The sequence below is a fragment of the Watersipora subatra genome, chromosome 3 (assembly GCF_963576615.1).
Source record: "Watersipora subatra chromosome 3, tzWatSuba1.1, whole genome shotgun sequence".
Classification (NCBI taxonomy): Eukaryota; Metazoa; Bryozoa; class Gymnolaemata; order Cheilostomatida; family Watersiporidae; genus Watersipora; species Watersipora subatra.
Genome location: NC_088710.1, coordinates 45,643,281 through 45,656,288, shown reverse-complemented (window position 1 = coordinate 45,656,288; position 13,008 = coordinate 45,643,281). Strand labels below are relative to the sequence as shown.

The 13,008-nt window shown below is 33.3% G+C and overlaps 1 protein-coding gene across 1 annotated transcript; it reads left to right on the top strand.

Annotated features, from left to right (window-relative positions):
- The first annotated feature begins 736 nt into the window (after positions 1–736).
- Positions 737–12,757, top strand: LOC137391392 (follistatin-like). The gene is made up of 7 exons (XM_068077851.1): positions 737–846; positions 1,140–1,343; positions 6,756–6,875; positions 9,817–9,927; positions 10,482–10,706; positions 11,574–11,801; positions 12,322–12,757. Exons 1-7 carry the CDS (start codon positions 780–782, stop codon positions 12,486–12,488), a joined length of 1,122 nt encoding a protein of 373 aa, XP_067933952.1. The 5' UTR covers positions 737–779; the 3' UTR covers positions 12,489–12,757.
- The last annotated feature ends 251 nt before the right edge of the window (positions 12,758–13,008 follow it).

Sequence of the window (13,008 nt, the reverse complement as noted above, 5' to 3'; positions counted from 1 at the left end):
TACTTAACACTATCATATTTGTATAAAGAACAGTTACAGCTAGCACAAACGATGAAAACTGTTTATTACAGCCCTTTAAGTTATGTTTAAAGGGCTGTAATAAATTATATTATTTAAAATTGTAATAAATTAAAAAAATTATGTTTAAAGGGCTTTGATTAAAACAAGGCTAGATTTTGTGTAAAACTGATCAACAAAACAAAATCATTTTTGTATAAATAATTACCAAAAATTTGTGAAAACCCAATTCTTTGCTTTTCCACACTTTCACAACGTCTCTACTTACAAAACCCAATTTCATTCTCTGTTTGCTATTTTCACAAGCTTGGCACTTTATAATTTTCTATATTATATTATATATAATCTTCTATGTCATCTGCCTACTCTCCATATGAATTCAAATTATTGGTAACATCTGAAAAAAATTTCACTTCAGCATCTTGACATTAATTATAATGTTATCTTCTGCATTTGCATCTGAGGCATCATACCTTCAAGTAATTGGACTAAAATTTGTTAAGTTTAACATAATAAAATAAGAGAACAAAAGCAGTTTGAGTAATCCTAACTGCCTGTCATTGCTAGTCTCATCCAACATACAGCCTTTTGTCTTGACCAGCGTTGCGACACATCATACCAGGCCAAGGAAATGCGAGCTGATTGGTTCAATTCTTAGTGATTTAGGATATATTAGTGGGAGCTGGCTTAGTCATGTTACATGTAGTTGTGTTGTTAATGCTTCCAGCGAAGTAATCAAGTTCCCTGCAGAAACCCTGGAGATGGATCGTATAGCAAAAACATTTTATATAATAGTTATTAGTTTTCAGCTCTGGACATTAGTCTCCGGTAAGGGAGCTTGAGAATTTGACACACTAATCAAATGTCTCAATGATTATTATTCTTATTCGTATAACATATTATAAATATTAATTACCTTTTTTGCCATAAAAAGAAAACAGCTAATGAAAAATTGTGTTACATTTATATATATTTTATTTTTACTATGTTTTATTAACCCTTCGAAACATTCTTTTGTTTAAAATGTAGCTAACATTATACAGAGGATGTTTGAATTAGCGTAAAAAATATTCTTGCAATACATAAGAACGCCTGATCTGCTTAACTCAACTGCATTTTAGGTGGTTCATGTTGGTGGAGTGTCACATCTAAGAACAAGGCTGATGTTAGTACATTATTAGCAAGCAATGTCACTAGACAACAATGCTGCAGATTAGAACCTTCCGGAGAAAAGTTCTACTCAGATGATAACGAACCTTCCTCGGCTAGTGAGAAAATCAAATGGAGATATGGTCATCCTCACAAATGTGTGGCTGCCTGCCTTGGTAAGTGCTACAATAAAAACTTTCAACTCATTAAAATGCTTCCATAGCAGTTAGACTTAGTTTTTAGGTTTCTAAAAAATATTTAGCTAAATTTCTACTCTGAGCTGCTGAACAACTTACACTATTTTTTATTTTGATAGGTTTGTTATTCTTGCTTGACAAAACTCGTAATTGGTAATTTTATTGAAATTACCAATTACCGGTAATCCTGTCAGGAACCTTAGTCTAGTTCACCTATGATAAATATCTTTAAAAAGCCTAATATGTTAACTAGTTATAAGTTTTAGTGGTTTTCACTAGCATTATTTAAAGTTATGATAAATTTGAATACGTTTTATGCAAGTGTAATCGTCTTCATCGGTTTCACAAATTAGGTCTGATATTCACACCTTTCTTAAGCCCTTGCACAAGCGACACAAGAATCATAGTACTAACATAACCCTGATCGTACTTGATTGTGCGACATCGTACCATAGCGTAAATTGCTTCTATGACACTTTGTCTCTAGCGACAGGTGGGATTGATGAAACCAAACTATGTACACATAACAAGTGGATTTTTTAATTCTATCCACAAAGTGCCAGGCATTCTGCATTCAATGAAAGTTTTACTTTACAATTCCAGCAAGTCTATTGGAACAAGGCAACTAGTGAACAGGTGTAACTGGAAACAACATTGAATTTCTTGAGTAGATGAATTTATCTACATAATCATGGAAAATAATTATTTATAGATGTATTACTGTCAAATGACATCGAGGACCTGCTAACCATGCGGTGACCTAGACGATGTATGGAAATGAGGCCTCACTAATATTGTTAACAGTACGATAACTATCAGTATCGGTGCGGTTGCTACTGGTAACAGGCCTTTATATTAGTTTTATAAAGTAACTCAAAATTTGTGAAATATTTTTCATAGGTGTTCGCTAAGGTTTTTTATAGGCTGCATTTAATTGACAATATGTAACATGACTTCTTGTTCAACTATAATGAGTTAGCAGGAAGCGGAAGCTACCATCGAAAATATCTGTCAAGTCTGACGATGTGATGAATAGCTAAATATATTAGTATGATGAGCAACAGTAACCATCTCATAGGCCTCTAGTGACTAAAATCAGGTGAACACTGAATGTCTCGTGCAATCCCTGCCCTATTTGCATTGCTCTTTTGGGCATAAAAAAGTTAGGTTCGTGTACAATTAAATCATGCTACTTTGAAATCTGTAGTTATGAACTATGCCAATCTCCCTACTAGGTCATTGTGGCTCAGTCCGCCAGGTGTCATCATAGCAAGATTTTGCTGTAAACATATGGTTGCATTAGACATTTCTTCCATAGCTGCTTATATTGAACACTAATAAAGACTTCACCTATGGCATCAAGCTCAACACGAAATATGTGTGGGTTGAAGTTGTGATAGTGACTCGCTTTATGATTTTAATACTTTTTGCTTGTAAACAGATATTACAATTACATTGCGTAAACTACGACTATGGCATTTGTGGGAGTGTGGACAGCGGCTAGAATAGCATTATTCAATATACGCAGCTATGAGACATACGACACACATTCTTTCATGTATGCTTGAGCCATCTACGCGCATATCAATTTATCTGTCACACTCCTTTATTATAATAGCGCACACTCCTTTATCTGAGCACTCTAAATAATGCTCTGCCTTGAACATGTCTGTATATTCAATTGAAACACAGAAAATTATAAAACATGCAAAAATTAAAATAGCTACAGTATCAGTAACTCTTTATAGAAATAGTTAAAAGGTTTTCTGGAAGCGCTCTTTTAAGAATTTTCCAAAGTTTGATAAAAAAAATTATCCTAAAAATACAGCTGCCTTTGTTCCCTGAAGACAGTTTATATATACATTAATGATGTTCTGAATGGTTATGCTGTTTTAGCCTAAATTATATTTAGCCTGTTTTCTTTGTTTTGCTAAGAAACATGAAGCAGATTCTCACACAAATTACCACAACACTAATTGGTAGAACACAAGCTACATATTAGTAAATAATTATAAAAAACCAAAAGCTTTAACTTCGCCTCAATGAAAATGAATTATTTTTTCGTAAGAGAAGACAACTCAGTATTTACATGCCTTTACTGCTATGACTTCAGAGTTGCTGCAGCCATTCTGGTCAACTGTACTAAATAACTTCATTTAACAATAGAAATTAGATTGACAGTTAATCTCTCCGATGTTCAAATATCTATCCAATGTCATAACTCTGGAACTACAATAAACTTGGCTGTGTCTCAAACAATAACATTATTTTTGTGTAGCATTATCTACAACTATAATAATAATGATGATAAAGATTTAAAATATATCTTCGTAACTCAGTACGAAGGTGTAAATGCTTATTAACTGAGCAATACATAATTTTGTTAGTTGACGAAAAGTATTAAGGAACAAATTGAGGTACTAGTACTGACTAGTAGTAGTCTCAGGATAGATATCATAACTGACTCAGTAATGCATATCTTTGTGTTGTTTCATAAAAGAACTCACAGGTTATTCACTGATGATTCTAGACAACAGAATCAGCTTGGATTGTCCAAACTACCACATCTTTACACAACAGATTTACTCAGGCAAATCATTGAGGCTTTTTCGTAGTAGTTTTTTTGTAAGGCTGCCGAGATAATTATAAAGTACCAGCCATATTTTATCTCATTCAATCAAAATTGCTCTAGAAATGACAGAAAACTATTGGCGTTGGCCAGTGTAAAAAATCAACAATCAGTAACGGAGAGTAATCAGAGTTCAAAAAATAAGTACTCCACCCATGTTATTTTAGCTTATAAAAACAAAGCATACACCAGACTCACACTGCTTCAAGCTAGCTAGTAAACAGTATAATGATGATAGATCCTGGTGTTTTACAGATACAATGACTAGATATAATTTACAACTTTTTAATTAACATAAAATATGTTCTCATAAATATGTACTACTTTAAATTGTTCACTGATCGTCATATATTTCATATGGCGACAAGATTTGTAGTCTAGACAAAGCTGGTTCCAAAAATCATAAGGTGTCCTCATTATCCAGAAATTTACATGATTTAATTGCATTATTGTGGTAATGCACTAAGTAACCATAACTATGTATTTGTATAGTTGTTGTACATATAGACCCACCAATTAGAACTAGGTCAAACTAAGGACCATATTAATCATTGAAAGCTTATAATGCTAATGTATTTATATTTATGTATTTTGGTAATCAGGTTGTTGTTGCTTTGTATCCCAGTTCCATAGCATAACTACCTGCCTTGCCAATGATAGCAATAGTTTTCTGCAAAACTTGTTTTAAATTGTGTAGAAAATTTTTGTGTGTTTTCAAAAACCAGTCTGCATTTGAATATCGCGTTCTCAGAGGTGATACTAAACAGTAAACAATACTCAGAGCTGGCACGATACGAATAGATGTCATCAAAAAATTAAATACTTCGGTTTTTGGTTTTTTGGTTTTACAAACATAGTACCTCACAAGCTATTAACTTCACAAATAATGTTTCAGTCATTCGACTTTACATCTAATCTAAGACTTAAGCAAATAAGAACGTTTCATTGGCTAGTTTTTGGTGAATTCCTTACACTTCCCAGCTGATTTGTTCAAAACTAGATAAAGATAGGCAGTGGAACAGGTAGGGTATTCAAGGAAATGTGGATGTATTTTTGCTTGAAAGGGAACATGGCTGTGATTACAATAATTTTTTTTGGCAACGAACTCGAATTTCAATCACCTCACTTATTTGATTTAAGTATAAAATGCGGATCAAATTGTTGATAAAACATTTAAAAATAATGATATAAGCAAAACAATTCTCTTTATGCATTATGGACAATGAGTCAAACTTCACCATAATTTATTAGAAAGACACCGTTTAACTCTGAATTTACGGCTATTTACGGTACAATGCTATTTGTAAATGACAAAAAGTTCTGTTTACATATTTGTTTATCAATAAAAAGGAATTCATGATTGCGCTCATATCAGTTTTATAAGACAAAATGCCAAAGATTTCACAGGAGAATCATACTGCGCATTAATGTTGAGAGGAAAACTCCGATTCCGTTACTTGAAGCTTGTACTATTTTTGCTGGTCTATTTTTGTTAGTGCATTTGCTGGCCTTGATCTCTAGGATGTGTAAATGCTATTAGTGGATTGCAATTACTCGAGTACCTCATTTCAAAGTTCTCTGTTATTTAACTCTATTGTCTTAAACAGCATCCCACTCCTTTCTCTATTGACATTCCACATAAACAATAGATGTCCCACTTTTTGAATACATTTTCGGTATATTAAAAGAGATGCCGGAAAATGACGTTGTTTTATGTAACAACATTAGTCAAAGGAAGTGGTAGTAATATTGGCTTAGTATTGGCAGGTGGTGTAAGCTGGTTTGTGGTAATGCTCATAGCCTACGATCATCGTAGCATATCGGTCTAATCACCTGTTTGCATAACTTTATACAGATCATGCCACCCTTGCTAATTCACTATACTAGGATTATGATAAACAACCATAATTATGCACCATCTCCCTGTTATTTCATCAACTGAGTAAGTTGCAACATATGCAGGAAAGAATGGAGTGAAATTGCTCATCGAATGGTTTGCTTTTTCAGGTTTACTAATGGCTGATGTCATGTTTAGTCCACTGCAATTGTACTTACGTACAGCTGTTAACACGTAACAGCAATTTCACAAATTTTGATTGTGTGGCTTCATCTGGCATTTGTACCAAACAGCTAATAATGATACTTATGAGTAGCTCATTATCATGTGGGCAATTTAGCAATGGGATTACCATATGTATATGGACAAGCATGACTGGACAAGCATGACTCTTGCTACATTATCTTTAACTTTATAATTGTTGACCCTAATACTTGTGTACTCTTTTGTTCTTATGTATAAGATATTTAGCAAAAGGTTGTCAAGGAAAGTTTGCATTAGGTTTTGGTGGTTTGCTAAAAACTTTGTTGATAACCACACAAAAGAGTAGGTCCTAAGTACTACACATTTTTGCTAGCAATCTCTCGAGTATAATTTAAAATACACACAGAATGTGAATGCTCAGAAAAGATTTGATTTCGGTCCAATATTTGTTTGTGAAGCTTATATCAAGGCTGCATCTCAAGAACAGACATTGGGCAGATGTATGCCTCTGAAACCTAAATAGTTTTTTGAGTAATCACCGTTTATATTTTCGCTAAAACAAATATTCCCATTTTAAACTTTTTTCGCTGATCCAGTTGCAGTAATTAACCTGTAGTATATTAAATAGAACTGTTTATAGTAAGTGACCATATCTTTGTTATAAAAACCCAAGTTCTTTTGTTTGCCTCTGTAAGTAATCATTGACTTAAATATTTTTCAGATGGATGCACATCATTCGCAAAGCGATGCGGTGAGGCTGAACTTTGTCGGATAAAGTCTAATGGAATACCTAAATGTTTATGCAACCCTTTATGCTCCAAGAATTCTTTATCACAAAAAGGTGTGTAAATCTTTAACAAGTGGATTGCTTTGTAAAACGGAAATACATGTATGTCTACTAATGATGTAAGTTTCCGCGGAGAAATAAGCTTAGACAACCATTGTTTCTACAACCAACAACCATATTAATAGTGATTCAATTCACGAAATAGAAGTTTGTTGATATAATTATTTATGGTCATGCAGAAGGTAGTTTTTCTACTTTTAGACAGAGACAATAATTAAATGAATGTGTACATGTAGCACTTCCTGTAGCATGAAACCTGATTTTGTTGTAATATTTATCGTAGCTAGATCAAACATTTGTTTGTCCAAATGGGGTTCTGAAAACACTATGCATGACAATATGTAAAAGAGTTGACCCATTTTATGACTTTTTCATATTGTACAACTAGTACTAGTACTAGTTGTACAACTAGTACTGCATAGAAAAGTCTAACGTTAAAAGTATGAAACTTTTTTATCTTCTTTCTGTTCAATCTTTCTGTAGAAAATATGCAAAAACTAGCTGTGCTACCCGGTGTGGCCCGAGTATTAACAATCAGCTTATAAACAATGAGAGGTATTAAGAGTTGCCTGTCACTTTCTATTAGCCGATAGATAAATAGATAGATAAATAGATAGATAGATATAAATAGATAGACAGATAGATAGGTAGATAGATATATAGATAGACAGATAGATATACAGATAGATAGATATACAGATAGATAGATATACAGATAGATAGATAGATATACAGATAGATAGATATACAGATAGATAGACAGATAGATATACAGATAGATATACAGATAGATATACAGATAGACAGATAGATAGATATACAGATAGATAGACAGATAGATATATAGATAGATAGACAGATAAATAGATATACAGATAGATAGATAAATAGATAGATATACAGATAGATAGATAATTAGATGGATAGATAGACAGATAGATAGACAGATAGATAGATATACAGATAGATAGACAGACAGATAGATATACAGAAAGATAGATATACAGATAGACAGATAGATAGATATACAGATAGACAGATAGATAGGTAGATATATAGATATATAGACAGATATATAGATATACAGCTAGATAGATAAATAGATAGATAGACAGATAGATAAACAGATAGACAGACAGATAGATAGACAGATAGATATACAGATAGATAGATAAATAGATGGATAGATGAATAGATAGACAGGTAGATAGTTATACAGATAGATAGATAAATAGAGAGACAGATAGATAGATATACAGATAGATATATAGATATACAGATAGATAGATAAATAGATAAATGGATAGACAGATAGATGGATAGATATATAGATATACAGATATATAGATAAATAGATGGATAGATAGACAGATAGATAGATAGACAGATAGATAGACAGATAGATAGATAGATAAATAGATGGATAGATAGACAGGTAGATAGATATACATATAAATATATGGATATACAGATAGATAGATAAATAGATAGATAGATGGATAAATAGACAGATAGATAGGTAGATAGATAGATATATAGACAGATATATAGATATACAGATAGATAAATAGATAAATAGATACATAGATAAATAGATATATAGATAGATAGATAAATAGATAGATGGATAGATTAGAAGATCAGCTCAACTACTGTTCTGCGATGGGCTTGTCATAGGCCTTTTTAGATCATATCTCTACAAACCTAACATTTAAAAAAGCTTAGTCAAAACAATTTTTGTTTTGCACACAACTCCATACATGCTCAAGTAACGAAGTCAATAATGCATGAAATTATTACAAACTCAGCTTCCGTCAATGCCAAAATTAAGCTTGGAGCTTACATTATCAGCCTGCATAATGGAAACCCAAGTGCTTGTTTTATCAGATATAGGAAGTAATTTGAGGCGCTAAAAAGATATACAGGTATATACAATATGCGCTAAATTAGGTGATAATCTGTGTGCATAATTTCATGAATTAGCTAGCTCTCTTCATAGGACAGTTAGCTAGCTCTCTTCATAGGACAGTTAGCTAGCTCTCTTCATAGGACAGTTAGCTAGCTCTCTTCATAGGACAGTTAGCTAGCTCTCTTCATAGGACAGTTAGCTAGCTCTCTTCATAGGACAGTTAGCTAGCTCTCTTCATAGGACAGTTAGTTAGCTCTCTTCATAGGACAGTTAGTTAGCTCTCTTCATAGGACAGTTAGTTAGCTCTCTTCATAGGACAGTTAGTTAGCTCTCTTCATAGGACAGTTAGCTAGCTCTCTTCATAGGACAGTTAGTTAACTCTCTTCATAGGACAGTTAGCTAGCTCTCTTCATAGGACAGTTAGCTAGCTCTCTTCATAGGACAGTTAGCTAGCTCTCTTCATAGGACAGTTAGCTAACTCTCTTCATAGGACAGTTAGTTAGCTCTCTTCATAGGACAGTTAGTTAGCTCTCTTCATAGGACAGTTAGTTAGCTCTCTTCATAGGACAGTTAGTTAGCTCTCTTCATAGGACAGTTAGCTAGCTCTCTTCATAGGACAGTTAGTTAGCTCTCTTCATAGGACAGTTAGTTAGCTCTCTTCATAGGACAGTTAGTTAGCTCTCTTCATAGGACAGTTAGTTAACTCTCTTCATAGGACAGTTAGCTAGCTCTCTTCATAGGACAGTTAGCTAGCTCTCTTCATAGGACAGTTAGCTAGCTCTCTTCATAGGACAGTTAGCTAACTCTCTTCATAGGACAGTTAGCTAGCTCTCTTCATAGGACAGTTAGCTAGCTCTCTTCATAGGACAGTTAGCTAGCTCTCTTCATAGGACAGTTAGCTGATTGCAATTAAGTTAGATGAAAGTATATTTTGAAAATGAAAACTTTTGATCATCAAAAACTGTAAGAACATTCAGTTAGTAAAGAAAAAATGGTTGTTTAATGTTTTTGTATTTACAATCCTAGGACCAATATGCGGCAGCGATGGCAAAACATACAGTCATCATTGCCAGCTGCTACGAAACAACTGCAGGCAGGGACGATCTATTAGTGTCGCCTACTACGGAGAGTGCCAAGGTGAAACCTTTATAATTGTGTAGCTGCAGCCCTCTTCTTAAAAGTGTAACTCTGTGTTTTCATTAGACATACTTCGAGTAGTCTGGTAAAAGGTTTGTGATTAAATCCTTAGGCATCAGTTTGATTTTTAGCATATTGCAGTCTTGGTTTTATTGAGCCCTCTGTCAAATTGACCCAGCTACCATTACCCTGTGTACCAGACTTTAATCACTGACTGGATGTATGCGATAATACTGGTTCAGTACTGTTCATACAAACGTGACAGTTATTTTAAAACAGTTGTTCTGAACTTTTTTCTGAACTTTTTCTAAACTATCATCATCCTACCATATTGAAAAGAGAACAGATGATTGTTTTTCAATGATTTAATATTGTATTAGTCTGTCTACCGTTACTGGATAGTTAGTAATGGTATTTATAAATTAAATCCAAATTGGCTAAATATTTTACTAAATCATTTTGGCATGCGTACAATTCACAGGAAATTTTTTGTGTTGCTCTCAGGTCCTATCACTTAAAAGACCGGATTCATATATTATAGGGTTTATTTACAGCTTACTCCTGCGGCAATGTACAGTGCGCTACAGAGGGAGCACGCTGTTTCACTGACCAGTATAATAGGCCAAGGTGTCATCTTTCATCATCACCATGCAATGCAGATATAGAAAACCCCATCTGTGGAACTGATGGACAAACATATCCTAGCATGTGTCATATGACTCAACATAATCTCAATAACAGCCTATCTGTGAAACTATCATATCATGGAAACTGCACAGGTCGGCTATCATTAATAATACAGAAATAGGCGATTCTTTATTGACCTTTTTCCATTCCACTTTAAATATCGCCATTTTACATATCAGTTGGAAAAAATTTCTTTTGGGAAATTATGAAAACAGTGCAAGCAATCTTTTAGCCTCTGGAGTAAAAGGTAGTTGCTTGCCCTGAATCAATAAAGAAAATAGTGTCGAGATGTAATACAGCCAATCATCGACTTTCTTCGGTGCAAATTATGCAATTACTTTACTGGTAGGTATGTTCGGTTATGGTTTGGGTGGTGCTGTGGCTTTGTCTGAGGCTCTGTGGTTGTGTGAGACCATTGCAGTGTCTGGCACTTCTCAAACAGACAGGATAAATGTTTCGCCACAGCAAATTGTAGTTTTTCACACCCAATCTCAAATTTGAGTCTTTTACTCCAAATCTTAGGATCCTTAGTTGAACAGCAATGGGAAGCAATAAAGGTACCTCCCTAAGAAAATTAAAACCTTAAAAAATATTTCATTTACTCTACCAACTATTAACACCTGCAATGAATCCACACGCTTGCTAGGTACATATGTCATAACTCTTTGAAAAAATTAAAACAATTGCTAAACTTGAGTAACTCTAATATGACTTTATATGTGTTACCTAAGAAACAATATTTTTGTTACTACCATTAAAGCATACAAAATTTTCATACGACATATTTGTTAAAAAACATCATATTCTATGGTTACTCTGTGACTAAAAAAGTATTTGATACAGCTGCCTTTTTATTGTTTTACATATGTGACTGTGGCAATGTGCTTGAGTTTTTTACATTTACCAAATCGCATACAGTTTGCGGCTAAGTAACTATAAGAATCAGCATATGATTTTAGATTCTGCTGGTTGTAACCAGGATAAGCAGTGCAAGAGATGTCTCTATGACCAAACCTTTCAAGCTTTCGTTTGCATCCTTACTGAAATGCCAACATGTTGGCGCAGGAGCCCATCATTTGAGGTTTGCGGGACAGATGGCCAGACATATGAGAGTGAATGCGCACTAAATCAGCATCGATATATCACTGGACAGCATATAACTGTTCTACATATAGCAGCATGCAACGGTGAGCTCTCTCACTTCTTTTCCTTATATTTTAGTTATAAGAAACACAAAAATATTGGTTTTAGCCCTTTATCATATTGCTTTTGTAATTCATTGTAGCTTTCCTAAGTCATTTCATCTCAATCTGGCAAAAGGGGTGCTAGTCCATATGTTTAACTTATTGTTTAGTAGTTGATGTCCAGATGACTGAGTATATTAAAATGTTATGACAATAAACATTTTCACATCTTTGCGATGTGAATCCTTCTATAAAACTATTTTTACCGCAAATGAAATTTCATTATAAATAATGATGTTGAATATGTTATATAAAAAAATCTTGCTTAAATGATTTTTACTGAATATTTTACAAGACAGACTAAACCACTTTTAGCCTTGTCTTTTAATTTAAATATACGATTTACAATCAGGCTTAATCTGTCAAGGACAGATGTGTTTATGTTACCTTAATAGTCCTAGCAACAGCCTTTTCTATGAAATAAATTGACTATTCATCATTCTGGCATTCTATATATTATCAGCAACCAATGAAGAGATACTGGTAACAGGAAAACGTGCAAATGACCCGAAAGCAGGTGCCAATGAAGATGAAGTCATAATAAATCTAATAAAGAAGGAACGACATCGGACTCCTCGAAGAAATAAAAAACGTCGAGCAGCAAAAAAGCGCAGAACACCAAAGCATTAGCCAATGTAAAATTATAACATAAATATATGTATATATATTTGGTTTTCTTTTATATAATCATTTGAATCAGATTTTTCAAGTTCTTTCATTTTTCGTACTTCTGTATATATTTAAGACACAATTTTTTCATTTAATACTAATATGTACATGCAAATACAAGTTTTAACCTACAATTACTCGAGTTCAACCTATCATTTGATGTAGATCCGTCCTATGCATGCAGTGTTATAATATAAATTTAACCAATAAAATTCCATCAGACTGAAATCTATTACCATCAACTTGTCTTTTAAACTTGTAGCATAAATTTGTACATCTGAAGACTGTAAGCAGTCTAAAACTAAAAATATAGTTTAACCAATTATCAAAAAATATTTGGTTTACAAACTATAAATTCTGAGTTCCATATCAGAAAATCAATACAAAATCATGTCAAATAATTTATAGATGCTACTTGAAGGGGTATGACGAGGCTTAGCAAATAAGATATTTATAAGAAAGTTTAATGTGATTCTAAAGC